Here is a 21,988-nt window from a genome sequence, read left to right as displayed (position 1 = left end):
TGTTCTCCGTTAACTCTTTTCCGAGCCTAACCTGATTTTGCTTCCTGTTCTTTGTGGCCAGAACCATATCTCATGGAAACTTTGACAATAAAGAATAGACAACAGGTGCAGGCATAGGCCGTTCGGCCCTTCGAGCCAGCACCGCCATTTAATGTGATCATGGCTGGTCATCCCCAACCAGTACCCCGTTCCTGCCTTCTCCCCATATCCCCTGACTCCAATATATTCTTTGTATCTCCACCTTTCCCATTTTAATCCTTCGACAAACCACAAACGATTTGAAAACATCCTCACAGCTAATGAACTTGAAATGGAACTGACTGTTTATTAACTTCAAATTTATTATGGTGCAGCCTTAACTGATTAACGGCCACCTCTTTATATTTATCACCAATGCGCTATTTTGTTCTTGTTCACTGTTGTAGATGTTGCATAAGAAGCTAAGACCAAGACACAGGAGTGGGTAGCAGCCAGTCTTGCCCTTGAGCCCACACCATCGTTAACAAGGACAGAGTTGATCCAATTGAGACCACATTTCACTTCCTCCAATCCCCTTGACTCCCTTCTTGATAAAATTGTCCTTGATAAATATATCCAATGACTCCACCTCTGGGACAGATAATTACAGATGTCCACAAAGATCTGAGAGAATTAATTCCTTGTCACCTTCATCTGAAATGGGTGACCCCTTATTTCAAAAGGCACTTGACTGATGTACAATGATAGCACAGCTAATGCATTAATTGGACAGTGACATTAAAGTTTGTGGATTACAATAACCAGGAAATGTTGTCGGACACACTGTCCCTCAACCTCTGAAAGGGGATTCAGGCCAATCTTTGTCCATGGGATGTAGCATTGCTGGTGGGAATTAAACCAAGCACATCTTGAATGGTAAAGCAATTTTCATTGAGTCATAGGGTTATACAGCGTGGGAACAGATCCTGTGGCCCAACTTGCCCGTGCCAACCACCATTCCCCATCTGCACTAGTTCCACCTGCCTGCCTTTGGCCCATATCCATCTAAACAAATCCTATCCGTGTACCTGTCCAAAGGCTTCTTAAACATTGCGATAGTAACTGACTCAACTACCTCCAACGGCAGCTCATTCTATACACCTATCACCCTTTGAATAAAAAAGTTACCCCTCAGGCTCCTATAAAAAATTTCCCCCCTCACCTTAAAACTATGTCCTCTGGTTCTCAATTCCCCTACTCTGTGCAAAAGAGTGTGTTTACCTGATCTATTCCTCTCATGATTTTGTGAATCTTCATAAGATCACCTCTCATCCCCCTGCGCTCCAAGGCATATAATCCTAGTTGCTCATCCTCTCCCCATAGGTCTGTTCCTTGTGTCCTGCCAACATCCTCGTAAATCTTCTCTGCACCCTTTCCAGCTTGACAACATCTTTCCCATAACATGGTGCCCCAATCTGAACACTAAATGTGGCCTCACCAATATCATAAAATAACCGCAGTATGACCTCCTATTCACTATTCTACTCTTTTATTTCACGTTGTGGGAGAAGGATGCTCTAAATGGTTCCTCTGAAGAAAGAGTAAAAGGCCAGGAGAAAGCAGAAACCAGCATTTAATTACAATTCAAAGTCACTTGGACTTTGGTAGATGGATAGGAAAGGTTGAGAGTGATATGGGTAAACGTGGGCAAATGGGACTACTGAGAAGAGGCATCTTGATCGGCATGGACTATTTGGGCCAAACGGTCCGTTTCAGTGCCGTGTAACTCTAATGCAATGGCGAAGGATGGATGAGCGAAAGGCATGGTTGGGAAGAGAAGCAGTTCCACTTTCAAAAGATAAACACAAAATGCTGGAGTAACTCAGCAGGTCATACAGCATCTCCAGAGAGGCCCAAAATGTCATCCATTCCTTTTCCCCAGAGAAGCTGTCTGACCTACTGAGTTACTCTAGCTTTTGATGTCTATCTTCAGTTTAAACCAGCATCCACAGTTTCTTCCTACATCGTTCCACTTTCTGGATAGTTTCCCATTATTTACTCAAGGCAGCCCAGAGTTGCTTGAATTTGGGAACTTTGCCCATACTGACTTATTTAATGCTTCATCAAAAAGGTTCTTCATGTTACAAGGAACATTCATGGCCGGTACTTCTGTCAGTAACAAGGTACAAATGAATGGCTTTGAATGGGATAAACTTTGAATGTGGTAAATTTGTCTGAACAACTGTTAAAAACCACATTGTTATGTCAGTCTGTGGAGATTTACTGCAAATTAAATTCTGCAGGAGACTAACAGGATTATCTGAAACCTGGAGACTTGCTCAGGGCTCTTTAAAATTCATAATCTAGTGAAGAGTATGTGCAAAGAACAGGCGTCAATTCTTCACTTCCTTTTGTGCCAAAGGCAAAAGTGAATGTCAGAGTTCCTGAGCTACAGCCTATGCACTGGTTCACAAGCCAAAATAATACTGCACATCTTCAACCAACTTTTAATTCAATGGCAATATGAGCGCTGCGCCAATAGCATGTTCGCTCTGATTACTGTCTGGATAACTGGTATTTTCAGTTCCAAAGGATTTCCTTCAAAAGGCAAATTATTAATTCAAAAGTAAAATTCGTTATAATCAAATGACAAGAGAAAAACAAATATAAAAGAATCAACCGAAGAATATAATAATAATTTTTTAACATAGAACGGCACAGCACAGGAACAGGCCCTTTGACCCACAACATCAGTGTTGAACATGATGCCAAGTTAAACTAACCTGACGTTATTCATATCCCACCATTCCCTGCCAACCCATGTGCCCATCTAAAAGCCTTTTAAACAGACACTGTTGTGTCTGCATTTATCGTCACCCCTGGAAGCACATGCCAGGCATCCACTACCCTCTGTGTAAAAAGATCTTGCCCCACACATCTCCTTCAAACGTTGTCCCTCTCACTTTAAAGCTATGCCCTTTGGTCGTCGATATTTCTTCCCTGGGAAAAAGGTATACATACATCTACATGCCTCCTTGTATGTGCCTGTCCACCATTAAGGGCCAGTGGAAGTATGTATACACTCTCCTTGAGACAATGTCACAGTGACACCTTTAGCCTCCGGTGTAAATTGAATATTTTTAGCTGGGAACTACAGGACAAGGTCATGTGGGGGGGGGGGGGGGGGGGGATTTGAGAGATGACTTTGAAATTCAACACCGTTTGCCCTGCATTTGTTGGCTAGTTGTTTGTCATATGGGAAATATAGTTTTGTAATGAGAAATTAATTGATTGGTTAATTGAAAGTTAGAGCATGGAATCTGGTGCTGTGAGGCACTGGCTCTACCAGAAATAAATTAAAGAAAATGAGGACTGGAGAACATTGGAACTGAGTCCCCATAAATATGAAATGAAAGAAGAAAGAATAGTAAGATTAAACGAGAACTTACCAGTTTGAAGTTTGATCTTTATTTTATGAGGAGGAACGTTGAGGGAATACGTGAAGAAGCCCGCCAGGACGCATGCGTGTCATTCTTCAAAGCAGCGGTGTGAAATCACAGATAACTGATAATGACTAAACATAGTAAGATTAGAGAAGAGATACCAGTTCAGGATATGATCAAGGGTGGGAGCGGAAGGCACGTATTCCCTCAACGTTCCTCCTCATAAAATAAAGATCAAACTTCAGACTGGTAAGTTCTCGTTTAATCTTACTACTTTACTTCGGAGTCACGTGAGTGACTACGTGAAGATTTTAAAGCTCTGTGATTTCATGCCGTAGAACGAGTCCATGCATCACATCTGCCTTGATTTTTGGGGAGAATAGAATTAACATCATTAGACATCAATACGATATTGAAACCCAACAGTAAAAATATTAACACCAATTATTGCCCCTATTTATGGGATAAATTATATTACAGAACTTAAATTTGTTTCTGCAAATGTTCCAGGTTCAATGACTGGTTTGTTATAAAGTCGTTGGAAAGTTCCTCCGTTGACCATCCTGCTGTCTTGAGGATTTGGTCCATTGGTACGTCCAACTTCATAGCTGCCAATGTAGCTGCAGCCCTGGTGGAGTGCGATTTGAAATGCTAGTGTCCACTCCAGCCTATTTAGGACTTGTTTTTGCCATCTAGAGATGGTCTGGACTGTCACTGTTTTGAATGGCTGTTAGTAGCTGATTAAAGTGACATTTCTTCCCTCTGATGATCTTAGTATACTTCATGTATGATAGTAAGTGAGTTATAATACAGAGACGACCATCTGTAGGGTAGGCTCTGAATTCTGTTTTTTAGGCGTGTTGACCCCTGTCTGTTCTGTATGACTACTACACTGATGTAAACCTTAAATTCCAGATGAATTAATCATGTTGTCCAACCTTATTTTCTGTAGTGACTGGACCCTTTGTGCCGTGACCAGGACCATCAGCATGACTGTTTTCATAGTCAGTTTCCGTAGGAACAGAGCTGTAGCTGGAGACCAGTTTCTTAACATGGTCAGTTCAATGCTCACATCCCATATTTGGAAGTACCTGGTTCTTGGGGATTAATTTTAAAAATGCCCCTCATGAGTTTGTTTACCAGGGTGTGTCCCAACAGAATGCCGCTCTGTACCTTCGACAGGTATGTTGACAGAGCACTTCTGGCGCAGTTGATGGCACTATGACTGAGCCTCTCATCGTAATGGAGGCTAGCCAGGAATTCCAGAACAGACGGGATTTGCATAGATCTGTGGGTGATGATTATTGTTGTGACAGTACTTCCCATTACTAGATGATACCAAGTACTGATGTTTGGGTGGACTGTCTGTGACCCGCTGAAATAATTCCGCATTCGGTCCGTCAGTCCCAGGTGTAGAAGAGGTACTTTCAACTCTAAAATAAATAGGTTAATATATAATAGTGACGGGTAACTCCCCTTGTTGCGGGAACCCATGGTTGCGTAGGGCAATCAGGTATTATCAAAATTCGAGACGTGGAGTCTATTGTTTCTTCCTAAATACCCGACTGATGAGGCAAAGGGAGGGATGCATAAATGATCCCCCAATCAGCGAAGATACATCTGAACCACTGCCCCAGGTTCTGGCTCCCAAGAACATAATTTGATAACTGGTAAGAGCATGGATGTGAATAGGTCGTTATCTGGTGTTCCATATCGGCTGTTCCAGCAATACATATTTTATCCAACATCCATACAGTGTTTTTAGACTTAGCGTGACCTGTTGTCTGCCACTAAATTCAGTTTCCCTGGTAGTTGGAAGCTGATATCCAAATCTCTATCTGGATACGCTATTAATCCAGATTAATAGAGACAGTAACTCTAAGACTTTTGCCTCCATCACAGTGAGGAGGTGTTTGGTGAACTCACTGTGGTGGATGTTAGTTTGTGTTTATTGTGTGTTGTTATTATTACATGTATGGCTGCAGGCAACAACATTTCGTTCAGACCGAAAGGTCTGAATGACAATAAAGGATTCAATTCAATTCACAAATAGTGTTGGCCAGATAGTCACATGGTGTCGATATGTTTCTACCCATATGGTTGACATATGCTACCCCGGTGGTGTTGTCAATTTGTAGACTAACATACTGGTGAAATAACCCAAAACAATGTGACTTAAAGCCATGACTAGCACTCACTTCCCCAGGTATATATGCCCAACGTTAGTAGTGATGCCTCCTGAGCATTCCATCTCCCCCACAGCTGGAGATGGAATTAGTAGCATCCCAATCCAAGGCCCATCAGTATGTGGTTCCATAGACACATAACTGTGTTTGGTTAGGAACAATGCCTAATGTATGTTCCACCATTTTTGTACCATATGGCCTCTGTTGGTTGCTTCATTAGTCTGTCAGAATGACCCCCCCCCATAATTTATTGAGTGACGCGTGTTACGCTCAGTACTATGATTATGTAAAGGTCCGATAACATGTGGCTGTCACACAGCCCCTAATGCTAATTATTCTACTACCAGTCTGATGGATGGTTTAGTTCCCTGCAAGCCTCCATAAAGGCTGTACCCTTTCTTACGGCAAAGTCACTGCCAAGTGAACTATGTTAACGGTGGACCGCAGACGATCTGTTGTGTTAAATACATCTGTGGGCACCTCCAATGAGTACTATATATAGCAAGCATATTTTAATACCATGCTTGCCATGTAGTACCCTAGGATCAATATCTTAGTTGCACCAAAGGTTCCCATCTGTAATGAATATAAAGTACGAAGTATTCTAATTAGTCAATCTAAGATGAAGTGGCAACCACCTCTAAATTATGATAAGGATATTTAGGACACAAATTCCTGTGATACGTGTTGGATGTCCTCCATAACTCCTATAATATATGGGCACTGTAGTTCAGTATGCGCTTTAGTTGATTCTTTCCCTGTAAGCATGAACATTCAGTTCGGTACATGCTGAACTGGAGGATAATGGAATGAATAATTCTAAGGTATACCCCTATACTTCTGAAATTTAAGTGTCGGTAGAAATAATTCTATGCATACAGATAGATCTGTTATCTCCCACCAACCTCCCTGGTTACTATTAGTAGGTTCGTTACTATTTTGGCATCCTCCGTGGTCATTGAGGTGCCGGTGTCTGATGAGGGTAGCACATTTCTCAGGAAGTAGTTTTTAAGACGTTCCTTAATGTGCCCCAGAGTTCCCTCTATGTGAAGTTCTTTCCCTGTTAAGATAAGATGCCTCCAAACTTTAATATTGGAGGTTGGGAGGTTCCAGGTTAGCATATAAGGCCAGTGCATCCTGGTGATCTAGTGTCATGTCTTTTGTTTATAGTGCGACTGATCCCGTCCCGCTGTTAGGACTTAGAACTTTCTTTCGTTTCAATTCCCTGTCCTACCATGTTTTGGTTGATACTGGGAACATTCAGGTTTTGCAGTTCCCTGATGGTAAGTGTTTTCCCAATAGGTTTTCTGCACCCTAAGTGTACTAGGGGTATGTTCTGCTCCCCTGTTCAAGTGCAGCCCAGAATTGACCCCCTATACTCCCCTCTGATGAGGGAGAACACTGTGCAGCCCTACAAGAGGTACTGCTGTGGGACTTACTAGCTGCCCCTCTGTGACTAGTCTCCATCTCATGAAGCTGCCATTTTGGTCGCCCAATTATAGGAAGGATGTCAACAAAATAGAGAGAGTACAGAGGAGATTTACTAGAATGTTGCCTGGGTTTCAACAACTAAGTTACAGAGATAGGTTGAATAAGTTAGGTCTTTATTCTCTGGAGCGCAGAAGGTTAAGGGGGGACTTGATAGAGGTCTTTAAAATGATGAGAGGGATAGACAGAGTTGATGTGATCAAGCTTTTCCCTTTGAGAATAGGGAAGATTCAAACAAGAGGACATGACTTCAGAATTAAGGGACAGAAGTTTAGGGGTAACATGAGGGAGAAATTCTTTACTCAGAGAGTGGTAGCGGTGTGGAATGAGCTTCCAGTGGAAGTGGTGGCGGCAGGTTCGTTGGTATCATTTAAAAATAAATTGGATAGGCATATGGATGAGAAGGGAATGGAGGGTTATGGTATGAGTGCAGGCAGGTGGGACTAAGGGAAAAAAGTTGTTCGGCACGGACTTGTAGGGCCAAGATGGCCTGTTTCCGTGCTGTAATTGTTATATGGTTATATGGTTATATGGTTACCTGCTCCAACAGCCGCTCCAGCTGGTCCCGATGCTCTCGGGCACCCAACCGGCTCCAATGCACATGGTCACTGGCCATCGCGGCTGCTCCTGAAGCCGTTACTCCTGAGGCTGCTCCTGCTCCAGTTCCTGCAGCCGCTCCATCCGGCTCCAATGCTCACGGGCACTGGCCGTCACGGCTGCTCCTGAAGCTGCTCCTGTTCCAGCTCCTGCAGTCAGCCCAGGATTGACTCTCGGTGTTCCCCTCTGATGAGTGAGAAACTCTGTGCAGCCCCACCAGGGGTACTGCTGTGGGGCTTATTAGTTGCCCACTGTGGCTTTGCCACTTTGGAGTATTTCCACTCTGCAGTCCCACAAGGGGTACTGCTCCTGCAGCCGGTCCAACCGGCTCCAATGCTCTCGGGCACTGGCCGCTCCCGGCTGCTCTTTATCCTGCATGCTGCAGCCGCTACAACCGACCCCGGTGCTCACGGGCACTGGCCGCTCACGGCTGCTCGTCATGCTGCAGCCGCTCCAACCGACCCCGGTGCTCACGGGCACTGGTCGCTCGCGGCTGCTTAGTATCTCCTGCAGCCGGTCAAACCGACCCCCATGCACACGGGCACTGGTCGCTCGCGGCTATTCAGAGTCGGACTCCTCGGAGTCAACGACTCTGTTAGTTGCTTACCTCTCCCGACCGGCCGAGGCCGGCGCGGGAGCGAAGTCGGGAGCGAAAGTCGGGCACAGCTGTTCCCATTATGGGAGATCAGCGTGCCGTTTGCTGCTGGTGCCGGCTGCCCGCAACTCCGCGGTCCTCCCCCGCCAGCTTTCCCGCAGCCTTCATGGATCCGGTCCATGTCTCCACCTAAAAGGTAAGTGGAAGGAACGCAGAGTCTTCTTACCTGCTGTTCCCGGCTTTCAAATTTTGCCGCTAGGGGAACGTCGTTCCCCCTGCTGTGACTCGTTGCAATGCGTGTAGCGATATGACACGAATGCGTCCTGGCGGGGTTCTTCACGTAGTCACTCACGTGACTCCGAAGTAAAATTACGCATGAAGGTGGCAAACCAAGCACCGCCTGTGTAGAAGGGATTCCAACACATGAATGTCAGTTTGTTCTATTTGATACTAACATCTCTCCTGCTCAAACTCCTAATAAGTAGACCTTAACACTGGGAAATAAATATGGAGAACACAACTACTGTCTGGTCATGGGAAGAATCAAAAAAATTGTTGTGGTTACTGAAACCAATTAATGAGTTGTTAATTAATAAACCAATAATTAATCTGTCCAACATTGTTAAGACGTATACCGAGGTAAAATAATGGCTGATATTTTATAATCCTGTAAATACCCTGATGAAGAGTCCAAACCTGAAACGCCCCTGTCTATTTCCTTCACTGATGCTGCCTGACCCGCTGAGTTGCTCCAACACTTTATGTTTTGCTCAAGATCTGCACTTCTTTGTGTCTCCATTAAAGTTCCATCTGCACCAGTTTGTAAACCACTTTAAGTTTGAATACAAGAAAATGTTGAATTGTTGGGGGAAAAAAAGTTTACATTTGCAGTAAATGTCTCAATTCGAGCTGGCAATAATCATTTGATATTTCATCTGTGGAGTTAAGCTCTTGTGTGTGGACAAATGATTACTTGTTGTCAGTGATTGTTGGGCTGTTGCTAAGCTCCTGCTTCTCGCCTACCACTTAATGGTGACAGCTGACTACTGTGGTCCAAGTAGCTCGGGATTCTGAAATGCCTTAGTCCACTAGTTATTGATTTATAGAGAATCTACCATTATTAGGAGTATTCTGTTCCACTGGTGGATGTGTGAATCCATTTGCTGTAGTAAGAAGACGAACAAGAAAACACTTTGTGTTTGGGGCAAACAGAAGTTTCACTTAAATTATCAATCCTCTGACCCAGACAACAATTTAAACAAAATAATTAAGGGATCAAGGACCTTCCCTTGTAGACATTCTGTAAATCCTGTATTGCTAATGTATAAAGCATCATATTGGTAGGAACACAGTGGTGGAGTAACTCAGTGGGTCAGGCATCTCTGAAGAACATGGATAGATTACCTTTTGGGTCGGGACACTTCTTTAAACTGAAGAAGAGTCCTGACCCAAAACCATGCCTATCCGTGTTCGTCAGAGATGCTGCCTGTTACCCCAGCATTTTGTATTCTACGCAAGATTCCAGCATCTGCAGTTCCTAGTGTCCACATCATGTTAGCAGATATTAATGGAGTAGAATTCAATTTTTAATTCATGCTCTGAGAATGTCTTGTTTACATAGTTCAAGCAAACAGATCCATTTGGCCATAATAATGAACATCACTGATAATAGCAGGTCGATACCATAAATCTTAGTTTAGTTGGAAAATATTGCAGTCAGAGTCATTTGACATTCTTTTTTAAAACATAATAAGTGATGGTATGATCTTATACATTAACTAGCCAATGATTACAACTGATGGAATTACATAATTCTCGATTCAGTTTCTGCACAGAATAGTATGGTTTTAGAATGTGCTTAGTGCGGGTTTGGAACCTCTCTTTCACCTGTTCACTTGTCGTATGTCTGAAGAAGGGTCCAAACCCAAAACGTCACTTATCCATGTTCTTAGGAGATGCTGCCTGACTTGCTGAGTTACTCCAGCACTTTGTTTTTTTTTCATGTTTCATTGTTTCACTTATTAATGAAAGTTTACCAGACTGAACCTAGTGGTGGAGTCTGGTGTACTTACTCTCGACTGTCAAGCTGATAGGCTGGCTGGTTTTGTTTTCTCCGTTCCTGTCGTTCACTGCCTGCACGTAGTACCTCCCCGTGTCTGGAGCGACTGTCGACAGGATGACAAGTGTATTCTCCAGGGTAATAGCTCTGTTGGGACAAGGTGTGAACAATGAGGCCAGCATATTGTGTGGTCTGCCCGAGTTCTCTTCAAGGGAACAATGTGCTCTGCGTATCTAGAGTCCAAACATCTAAACCCTGTGGAAATCGCACATTTTACACCCGATGCTGTGATCCACAACCTCCAACAAGGTTTCTGGTAACTGCAAGTGAAACTGAGTTCCATTTTGAGATAAAAATTTGGTTTGCGTCTGGCAGCAATGAGGAATCAAAGATGATGCAGCTAAAAATCTTTTCAACAACTTTACTATAAAACCTCTTTTGGTTAATCTGCCAGGCAGTTGAATGTTCAGTATCTAACTACGATACCAGTGTTTACATTTTGCATCAGAATTTCTCCAAACTGCAAAGATTATGGACAAATTTCCAAGACTTGTATAATTGTACACTCAACCTCTTAGCAGAGTTGAAGTAAAATACTGAAGAAAAACATTTGATCCAAAACGTAATTAGTTATCTAATAAACGTCACCTTGTCCTATTCACTTGAAAACTGGTTTGCGACATGACAGGCTCAGCATTGAGAGTTAGATTATTAAAGAAGCATTTCATCTTGCACCAAGACATATTATTTCAGTGATGTATTTATCATGCAGACTTGTCATTCCAGTCAGGCGAGGATTGGCTGCACACAGCTTCTGTACACAAGATAAATGAGGTGATGCGACAAGACTATCTATATCTTCATGAAGAAGTGAGTCTCCCTGTTGCCTTTAGTGTTAGAGGCTCGGGAACTGTAATACATCAACGGCATAGATGGCTGACTGTTATGGTCCTCATTTTTTTTTCTTTCACTTTATTTCCACTGAAGTAGACAGCAGAGATGGCTTAGTGTCCAAGGGTAGAGACTTTCAATTAAATGAAGCAACATGCCCAGTTGATTCATTCTATAACGTTGGTTCGTGTGTCGGTACCAGACCATAGTGAAGCCCAAATGAGAAGCTAATTTTGAAACACTTGGTCAATTATTTTGCAGATTCAATAAAGTTATAGCTACTTTTTGAACTAATTCTGCATTTTAGATGTAAATCTAGACGTAAATGCTCTGATGGAGTTCAAAATCAGACAATGAGGCTCATCTGAGCAAATTTAGCATTAAATTCATGCTAATTTTATTTTACTCGAAGAAACGAAATTGAGTAATATGTAGATTCCTATTCACCTTTCAAATTGCACCTCACTTACAAAGATATTGTATCAGATAAATCCTTGAAATGGGAAGACATTAGAAACATTTCCAATGTCGCCCCCGCGACACACACACACACACACACACACACACACACACACACACACACACACACACACACACACACACACACACACACACACACACACACACACACACACACACACACACACACACACACACACACACACACACACACACACACACACACACACCTCACTATTCCCTCAGTAGCACTATTGTATAGAGCTATCCTGTCCATTTTCTAGACATCTCTAGAATTATGCAGTAAATGAAATTAAAGTCCATGACCTTAACAAAGTAGCTGGGGTCAATCATTAAATGTGATGAAATAGCTCCTCTAAATGGTTAACAGAAATGTAAAATTATTTTGATGTGATAAGTGTTCTTTTGCATTTGAAAAGCTTTATGCGAGATGTTGAGTTTGGAGTGGATGGTGGGCAGGTGATGGTGGGTGATTATGGGAACTAATTACCATTAATACATCAATTTAATAATCTTTAATTGCCCATTTAAGATCAGCAGAAGCAGGCTCCACAGAGAACTGCAGCAACGTGCTGTGATTACAATAAACAAGTGCTCTGATAGAGTTCAAAATCAGACAATGAGGCTCATCTGAGCAAATTTAGCATTAAATTATATCTGCAGTTTTCATAAATGATATAAACAGTCCAGTTTAGAAAGTGCAACTAATGCTACCTATCTTTTTCCCTCTGACATTGGGGGATTCGTTTCTTAAACTACGTGTAAAATATTTACTTTGTATTCACCAGATCCACCAGCGCTGCATGAAATGAGACTCACGTGGTGACAGCAGTAGTCTAATGTCACGCAGTTTACTCAAGTCCGATACTAATTCTGTGCACAAAATGTGGTCCCTCCTGCTGTCAGTGCTGTGGGATTATGGAAAGCAGACGCAAGAGAATTAAGCTAAACAGGGAGAAGTAAATAAAGAACTTCAAGTGTGGCCAATGGCACGAGTACATCTTTCATGTCACGTCAGTGTTGCAGGTTTCTCTGTACTGGTCTCGGGAGTAGAGTCCCACTGTGTGGGGGTGAGTGTGTGGGGGTGAGTGTGTGTAGTGTGGGGGTGAGTGTGTGTAGTGTGGGGGTGAGTGTATATATAGTGTGTGTAGTGTGTGGGGGTGAGTGTGTGTAGTGTGTGGGGGTGAGTGTGTGTAGTGTGTGGGGGTGAGTGTGTAGTGTGGGGGTGAGTGTGTGTAGTGTGTGGGGGTGAGTGTGTGTAGTGTGTGGGGTTGAGTGTCTAGTCTATGGGAGTGAGTGTATGTAGTGTGGCAGTATATTATATAGGGTAGCAGTGGTTATATGGGCGAGTGTTTTCAGTGTGGTCGTGGTTATATTGGGCGAGTGTATATAGTGTGCCCGTGGTAATATGGTGAGTGTATATGGGTAGCAGTGATTATATGGGGTGAGTGTCTTTAGTGTGGCGGTGGTTATATAGTGTGAGTGAATATTTGGGATAATGCATCTCTTTTCTCATTGCACAGTGCCCTTCTGATAAGATGTGACAATCTTGGCTCATCTTTGCAAAAATTAAATTTGCCCAGAATTTGACTGTCTTTTTAAAAATTCAGTTTGTTGGAAACCATTAAACATCATGTGTCAAAATACAAACTGGATTCTAGTTATACCATGTCTTTATCTAATAATTGTGAATATTAACAAAATGCAATTTAATATTAAAGTTTAAATGTATTCATTCCAATCACTGGATATCTATCTATCTATACATAACTAAAACACTGATCTTGTTATCTTCCGGTTTGGCGGTCTTTCTATTTGCGCAAAAACGGTTCGCAATAGTGCTATGATTTTCCGCCAGTTCACTCACTGTTCTCCTGTGCTGCGAGTGCACAAAGTTTTGTTCCGATCGGTTGAATGTCGTAAAAGTTAGCGAGGTTTAAAAATCTTAAAAACCGCGCTTGCGCAGATCGATCTCTTCTCCTGCCAGTCAGTGCCGCGCAGATTAGTCTCTTCCCCTGTCACTCTCCGGGACGGTCCGCCCCTTCCTGCACCATCGCATTTTTACTGGAACTGAGGGTGACCGGCGGTGGTTTCCAACCGGACTTTCGGAGGGACCTGAAGAAGCCCCGCCCCAAGCAGCAGCCCAGCCCCAAGCAGCAGCCCAGCCCCAAGCAGCAGCCCAGCCCCAAGCAGCAGCCCAGCCCCAAGCAGCAGCCTAGCACCTGAGACCCGACCCAGCCCAGCCCAGCGTAGGAGACCCAGCCCAGCCCAGCGTGGCAGACCCAGCCCAGCCCAGCTCAGAGTCGGAGACCCAGCCCAGCCGGGAGTCGCCGATGTCGCCAAACGGAAAGTGGAGACTCTGATTCCGGTGGAGGAGAATGACCAGCGCCCGCTGTGAGTCCCCATCGCACCGCCAATTTCAGCCACTACCCCTCTGGTCCCCCTCGCTAGCTCCCCCCCTCCCCCGCACAACCCCCCACTCCCCCCCACAACCCCTCCGCCTGCACATGCCCCCGCCCGCCCTCCCACACCCCTCCCCCACTCCCCCACCCCTCCCCCCACAACCCCTCCCCCCCACAACCCCTCCCACACACACACCCCTCGCCCACACCAACCGCCTACACACCCCCCCACCCCCCAAAGATCTTAGAGCAGAGCAAGATAGGCCACTCCTGCGAAATACAATGGGCTGACGTGTAGTACGCTACGGAGGGGATCCTGGGCATTTTTCACCGCCCAGTTTAGTAACCGGAGCCTACCTGACCCGACCCGACTCGCAGTGTAATCAATGTTGCGGGGCAACAGTTTGTGTGTGTGATATAGGGTTAGATTCATAATTCTGTCAGTTCAAAATTTGACTTTGGTAATTGTCTTTTTTAAGGTTTTTTAAATCATTTATTTTTAAATGGCTCACAAGCAGTGTTTGAGTTGATTTTGTAGTAACTGGAACCTACCTGACCCGACCCGACTCGACCCGACTCGCAGGGTAATTGACATTGCGGGGGAAGTTTTTGTGTGTGATATAGGGTTAGATTCATAATTCTGTTAGTTCATAATTCTGTTAATTCTTGTTAAAGAATAAAATGTTTATAAACACACATACATGAATGTGATATAAATGTATATAATCATATAACACACACAATTATATTTCTTCTGATCCAATAATGAACTTTATTTCAGACTAGACAAGGGATATTAAATAAGAAACATTGTAAACCTCCCCGCAACTTCACACACATTAGGCCTTATCCCACCCCTCAACTCTCCCCCCCCCCCCCCCCCGGCACTCCCTCGCCTGCCCCCACACTACAATGTCTCCCCCCCTCCTATGCCCCTCTCCCCGCTGCCCCGGGCCGCGCACCCCCTCTACCCGGGCCGCTCACTCCCTCTCCCGCTGCCCCGGGCCCCACACTTCCTCTCCCCGCTGCGAAAACAAAGCAAGATGGCGGAACAAGATGGCGGGGGCTGGTTGCTAAAATGGGTCCTATAATCACCCATGAATCTGCCCATGAGCGTACTACACGTTTGCGTGAGAGTAACCCATCTTGCTCTGCTCTAAGATCTTTGCCCCCCCCTGCCCACACACACCCTCCTCCCACACACACACCCTCCCCACACCCCCCTCCCACATCCTTCCTCCCCCCCCACACCCCTCCCATCCGCATACACACCCCCACCACACACATCCCCGCAACACACCCCCTCCCCCACACCCCCCTCCCCATCTCCTACAGCTCCCTGTCCACACCATCCCTCCTCCCCACCCACCCCACACACCCCACTTCCCTCCCCTCCTCCCCTCCCACACATGAAGAGGAGGGGGCGGGAGTGCTCGGGGATGTAGGGAAATGAGCCGCACTTGCGCAGTTAGGGGCTATGGGTGAGTGGTGGAATATTGCGTTGGGGAATGGGTTGCGTTGGGGGACCAGGCCTGCCGTGTGACTTAGTCTAGTCGTTTCATAATATCAGACATTTTTTCTTGAATTAATTGTATGTACAGATAGAAGAGAGGGCAGCAATACTTTATTACCATTTAGATACTGCTTTGAAATTGTGGAGATGGGATGGTGGGTGTTGTTTGGTCTTAAATCATCACTGGAGATCTTGCATGCCACACTGATCATTAGCTTGGCAATTAAGAAGATTTGGCACCATATGAACACAACAGGAAGCTCAAAAGAACTGTGCATTCCTACAGATAGTAATAGTGTATCTTGGGCTAAACAAAGCTGGATTGCAAACAGTTATTGAAAAAGTAGAAACAATTGTGAAAGTAGGGAGAACTGAAAAAAAAAGAATTAATACAATAGATGTTTGCCAGATGTTGCAACAGTACTGACAACATCTGTACATTATTTGCTGACGAAAGGTGAAGAGCAAAGTCTGGGCAAAGAGCAGCAAGAGGTGTACAGGTTATTGCAGAGAAATTTGTGAAGTGAGTCTTCGTTACCTCACTATAATGCAACATACATGTTCAAATTTGAGTCTGGTGTTCCAAATTATAGATTGGGAGATGAATTCAGTCTCAATTAGATGATGGTCAACAGCAACTAATTAGGTTTGCATCACATACACTGACAAAGGGGGAGAACTATTATGCTCAAATTAACATAGAGTTTTTAAGAATTTAATTTAGTAGTGCAAAAGTCTCATCAATCTGACTGGGCAGATCTTATACTTAGCTCGGAGACGTTATGTTGAAGGTTATGTCGATTGTTGCAAGAGGGGTATTTATATCTTTTTAACAGTGGAAATAGATGGAGGTGAAGTATTCTGGATCCAGTACTACACTGGAAGATACTATCACAAAATTGGGCTCTATTTTCTCAAGATATGGCTTACCATGAGAACAAGTCTAAGATAACAAAATCAGTTTATTTGTTATATCCAGCATCGAATGTTACAGCTGAGAAATCAGTGAGAACTGTCAAAGCAGCATTGAAGAAACAAATACTATAGAGGAAGCTCACATCAAACCTTTTTGTTAAACTACAGTGACAGCACATTCCAGAGCAGGTCCTAGCCCTGCTGAATCACTAATGCTCGGAGGGCTCAGAACACAACTGAACGTAGCTCAGCCAGATCTCAAGGGGACATTGGAAGAGAGGCTGACAGTGGAAAAAATGACAAGTTTCTACTGAATGGGCCCACATGGACATGATGCCAACAACCAGGTCCTCGGGGAAGACCAAAACATACGGGAAAACATGAGTTAATCCTGTCACTAGTAACAAGATACAATTCACACTTGCCTGTCGAAGAAGTGAAAGCAGTGCATATAAATGAATTACATAAATGTAAGGCACAGTTGGTGCAGCGCCAGAGACCTCGGCTCGATCCTGATCTCGGGTGCTTTCTGTGTGGAATTTGCACGTTCTCCCTGTGAATTTCTTCCGGGTACTCCGGTTTCCTTCCGCATCCCAAAGACGTGTAGGTTCAGCAGGTTATTTGGCCTCTGTAAATTGCCCCGAGTGTGTAAGAAATGGGTGAGAAAGGGGGATAACATGAAAAGGAGGTTGATGGTCGGTGCGGACCTGGTGGGCCGAAGGGCCTGTTTCCATGTTGTAACTTTCAATCAATCAATCCTTCATTCATTCAATTTATCATTTCAAACTGTGAAGAACTTGTGAGAAACATCCAGCCAACGAATGTAGGACAAACTGTGTTGGATTTAGAAGTCATCGCTCCAGCCCCCTTCTCACACAACCTTGTCCTGCAGTTCTCAAATGAAACATTCTATTTACACCGGAGGCTAATTGTGTCACTGTGACATTGTCTCAAGGACAGTGTACTGTGCATTCAGAAGGTATTCAGACTCCTTCACTTTTCCACGTTTTGTTACATTGCAGCCTTATTTTTATATAAATTAAATTCCTTTTTTTTTAATCATCAATCTACACACAATACCCCAGAATGTAGAAGCTAAAACAGGTGTTTAGAAATTTTTGCATAGTAAATGAAAAGAAATAACTGAAATATTACTTTTGCATAAGCATTCAGCACCTTTGCTATGACACTCAAAATTGAGCTTAGGTTCATCCTGTTTCCATTGATTATCCTTGAGATGTTTCTACAACTTGATTGGAGTCCACCAGTGGTAAATTAAATTGATTGGACATTATTTGGAAAGGCACACACCTGTCTATATAAGGTCCCACAGTTGACAGTGCATGTCAGAGCAAAAACAAAAGTCATGAAGATGAAGGAATTGTCCGCAGACCTCCGAAACAGGATTGTGAAGAGGCATAGATATGGGGAAGGGTTTAAAACAATTTCTGCAGCATTGCAGGTCCCAAAGAACACAGTGGCCTCCGTCATTCTTAAATGGAAGAACTTTGGAACTACCAGGACTCTTCATAGAACTGGCTGCTCAGCCAAATTGAGCAATCGGGGGAGAAGGGCCTTGGTCAGGGAGGTGACCAAGAACCCGATGGTCACTCTGACAGAGCTCCAGAGTTCCTCTGTTGAGATGGGAGAACCTTCCAGAAGGACAACTATATCTGCAGCACTCCACCAATCAGGCCTTTATGGTAGAGTGGCCAGGCAGAAGCCACTCCTCACTAAAAGGCAAATGACAGCCTGCTTGGAGTTTCCCAAAAGGCACCTAAAGGACTCTCAGACCATGAGAAACACAATTCTCTGGTCTGATGAAACCAAGATTGAACTCTTTGGCCTGAATGCCAAGTGTCACGTCTGGAGGAAACCAGGCACCGCTCATCACCTGGCCAATACCTTACCTATAGTGAAGCATGGTGGTGGCAACATCAGCGGCAGGAACTGGGAGACTAGTCAGGATCGAGTGAAAGATGAACGGAGCAAAGTACAGAGAGATCCTTGATGAAAACCTGTTCCAGAGTGTTCTGGACCTCAGACTGGCCTGGAGGTTCACCTTCCAACAGGACATTAGCCCAAAGCACACAGCCAAGACAACGCAGGAGTGACTTCATGACAAGTCTGCGAATGTCCTTGAGTGGCCCAGCCAGAGCCCGGACTTAAATCCAATCAAACATCTCTGGAGGGACCTGAAAATAGATGTGCATCGACACTCCCCATCCAACCTGACAGAGCTTGAGAGGATCTGCAGAGAAGAATGGGAGAAATTACCCAAGTACAGGTGTGCCAAGCTTGTAGCGTCATACCCAAGAAGACTTGAGGCTGTAATCGCTGCCAAAAGTGCCTCAACAAAGTACTGAGTAAAGGGTCTGAATACTTATGTAAATGTGATATTTCAGTTATTTATTTTTAATCACTTTGCAAACATTTCTAAACACCTGTTTTCGCTTTTTTATTTATGGGGTATTGTGTGTAGATTGATGGTAAAAAAAAAGAATTTAATCCATTTTAGAATAAGGCTGTAACGTAACAAAATGTGGAAAACGTGAAGGGGTCTGAATACTTTCTGAATGCACTGTATACATACTTCCAGTAGCCCTTAATGGACGGCCAGCACATACTCCAGGATTGGGTTGTAAATCAGTTACACATTTTCTCCCTCCCACTGGTTGTCCATTTATTCCCCATTGTTAGGGTTCAATGTAATGGAAGTGTGCGCCTGCCTATACACTACTATCACAAATGCATCAAGCTAAACCTGGGAGCACTCCACCCTGCTAGAGATTCATGTGGTCACTTGGTGAATGTGTAAACTCCACACAGAAAGCACCAGAGGGTGTCAGAAGTTATGGGGAGAAGGCAGGAGAATCTGGTTAGGAGAGATAGATCAGCCATGATTCAATGGCGGAACAGACTTGATGGGTCGAAAGGCCTAATTCTGCTCCTATCACTTATGACCTTATGAGACTGCCATCGCTGGACCCAAGGGAGTCTGGAACTACACCAAGGAATTCCATGTGTGATGTTTTATTCAGTCCCTGCACACCTTGGTCTGGGAGAAGCACGCTGGTTGTCTATATGTGGATTTATCTCCATCCACTATCCCATCCAGCAGGTGGAATATACCCGAGGATGTAAACCTGCTTCTCTGCATGATATACAGATACATTTTCTGAAGTGGTTATTAAGCAGAGCCAGTAGAAGCAGTGGTGATTACAGGAAGATTTATATAATTACTGTGGAAACTGAGCATTACTCATTTCAAATATGATCAATGATTATGGATAATTAGGCAAATGCATTGCACGATATTGTACACAAGTTTATACCTGTCATGCAAACACACAGTTTAAGATTTAAGTGTACAACTATTTTAAGGTGATAAATTTATACATATTCAAAAACGAGCAGTGTAAAAATACATGATTCCCCAATTAAAATCTGCAATTTCTTACAATTCTGAAGCGTAAGAGACATAAAAATAACCAAACAGAAAATAACTCATTAAACTAAGCTATTGACAGAAACAACAGCAATCATCTGAGTAGACATCATCAAAAATCAGCTTCATTCAAACACAAGTGAGGTAGAACACATCAGGTCAAATATTCAACACCCATCGTAATAAATGAGGCAGGGCAGCCTTGGGAAGTTATCATGTTGCAATTTGGATCTTTGCAAATAATGTTCTAGTAAGTTTTTAACTCGGGTAATAAAGGAGCTACAGGGAGATGCGGGTCTTTTACAAGACACCAGTTGTGAGGAAGTGATGAAGACAGGCATGACAACTCTCATCGCACCATGCAACTGCAAGGACTCCACACATATCATTCCACCCACTGCACAATTCAAGAAACATAATACTGTGACACAATTGTCTTCTAAACTGAATCATCACAAATGCTTTGAAGCTCCACTGCCTGAGCCAATATAATTTTCATGTTTAGTTATATGACTGCATTTTCTTCTCTCTCGATGTCTTTAGAATATGGGAGAAGCAGCTGTTTTTTAAGTAATTAAGAGAGTAATTAATGAAAAAGAGTTTCACAATTTGTACTGGCTTTGAAAACGAAACAATTACTCGTGATCACAAACAAGCTTTCATGATTCATTAGCGAAAGGTTGAGGAAGTTAAATTAACATCAACAATTGAAGTTGAGGCAGAGTTTGGTTAATGTTCAGAAGTTTCAGTAGCAGAAATAGGCCATTCTGTCCATCAAGTCTCATCCACCAATCAGTCGTGGCTTATCTATCTTTCCCTCTCAACCTCATTCTCCTGCCTTCACCCCTTAACCCTTGACACCCTTACTCATCAATAATCTGTAAATCTCCGCCTTAAAAATACCGAATGACTTGGCCTCCACAGCCGTCTGTGGCAAGGAATTCCACAGATTCATTACCCTCTGGCTAAAAATGTGTCATCTTCTGGTTTAATACATGGACATACTGGCTAGCTTAACTACATAACTTAAGAATACCCCAAGCAGTTCAAACACATTTTTCATCAGTCAATGCCTCTACTTCCTCAGAAGGATGAGGAGATTCTGTATGTCCCGGAAGATTATCAAATTGCAACAAGATATGCAGTGGAGACCATACTGACTGGTTACCTGAAGGTCCAGGAACAAAGAAGACTGCAGAGTGTTAGACATTACCCTGTTCATCATTGACCTGCTCATTATTGAAGGGATCTATATCAGGCACTTCGTCACATTGTAAATATGCTCTTCTCAAGCTTATCCCCCAGTCTAATTCAGTCAAAAACCACTGAGTCAAGCACTGGAACAACTAATCTTTATTCCAAGATTGAACAGCAAATTCCCCTATATGATACCTAAACCACCATGGGTTCGATCCTTGTCTCTGCCTGGCCAAGCCCTCCAGCCTCGTGCAAGCAGACACACTCCAAAAGGTCATGCAGTCCCAAGCGCACTTCCAGAAGATTGACCTCGATCTAAGATGGAGCCACCTTTTATAGGTCCACGAACCTTGAGGGGCCAAACTACATAGGGGTGGTCTCTTTAAAATCCAATCAAACATATTAATTACATCAGTACATTATTGACAGTTCCCCAAACCAATTACAGAGTCTCCTATACATTGTTTCTAGGAGAAGCTTCTGGAAGGAAGCTAACTTAACTGAATAATGCAACATTTACCCTGGAACTCAAACAAACCAGCCAGGGCTTAACACTTTGGCCAATCAACAAGCAGCAGGGTAACTGTCTCGCAACATTATTTACACTATTTACAATTCGTTTGCAGTAATCCAATCACATGAATGCATTTAGGTTTGTTTGCAGAATGTTTATACATTTTATCAATTAAGGGGTAATGAGGAGAACACCTGGATCTTTCACCCTTATATATCAATCTGATGCTCAGACTGGTCGGCGCCATCCACAGCCTGTAAATTTCCACTGACAAACGTTAAGCAATTCGGACAAATGCAGGG

General features: G+C 43.6%; 1 protein-coding gene across 3 annotated transcripts in view; it reads right to left on the bottom strand.

Annotated features, from left to right (window-relative positions):
• sdk2 (sidekick cell adhesion molecule 2) overlaps positions 1-21,988 on the bottom strand; it is a 659,639-nt gene that overhangs the window by 253,799 nt on the left and 383,852 nt on the right. For all 3 annotated transcript variants that reach the window (XM_033044544.1, XM_033044545.1, XM_033044546.1), the window contains exon 5: positions 10,340-10,473. In XM_033044544.1, the coding sequence (XP_032900435.1) occupies positions 10,340-10,473 (134 nt within the window). The remainder of the gene's footprint in view (positions 1-10,339; positions 10,474-21,988) is intronic.

The sequence above is a fragment of the Amblyraja radiata genome, chromosome 26 (assembly GCF_010909765.2).
Source record: "Amblyraja radiata isolate CabotCenter1 chromosome 26, sAmbRad1.1.pri, whole genome shotgun sequence".
Taxonomy (NCBI): Eukaryota; Metazoa; Chordata; class Chondrichthyes; order Rajiformes; family Rajidae; genus Amblyraja; species Amblyraja radiata.
This window is presented reverse-complemented; position numbering and strand designations above follow the sequence as displayed.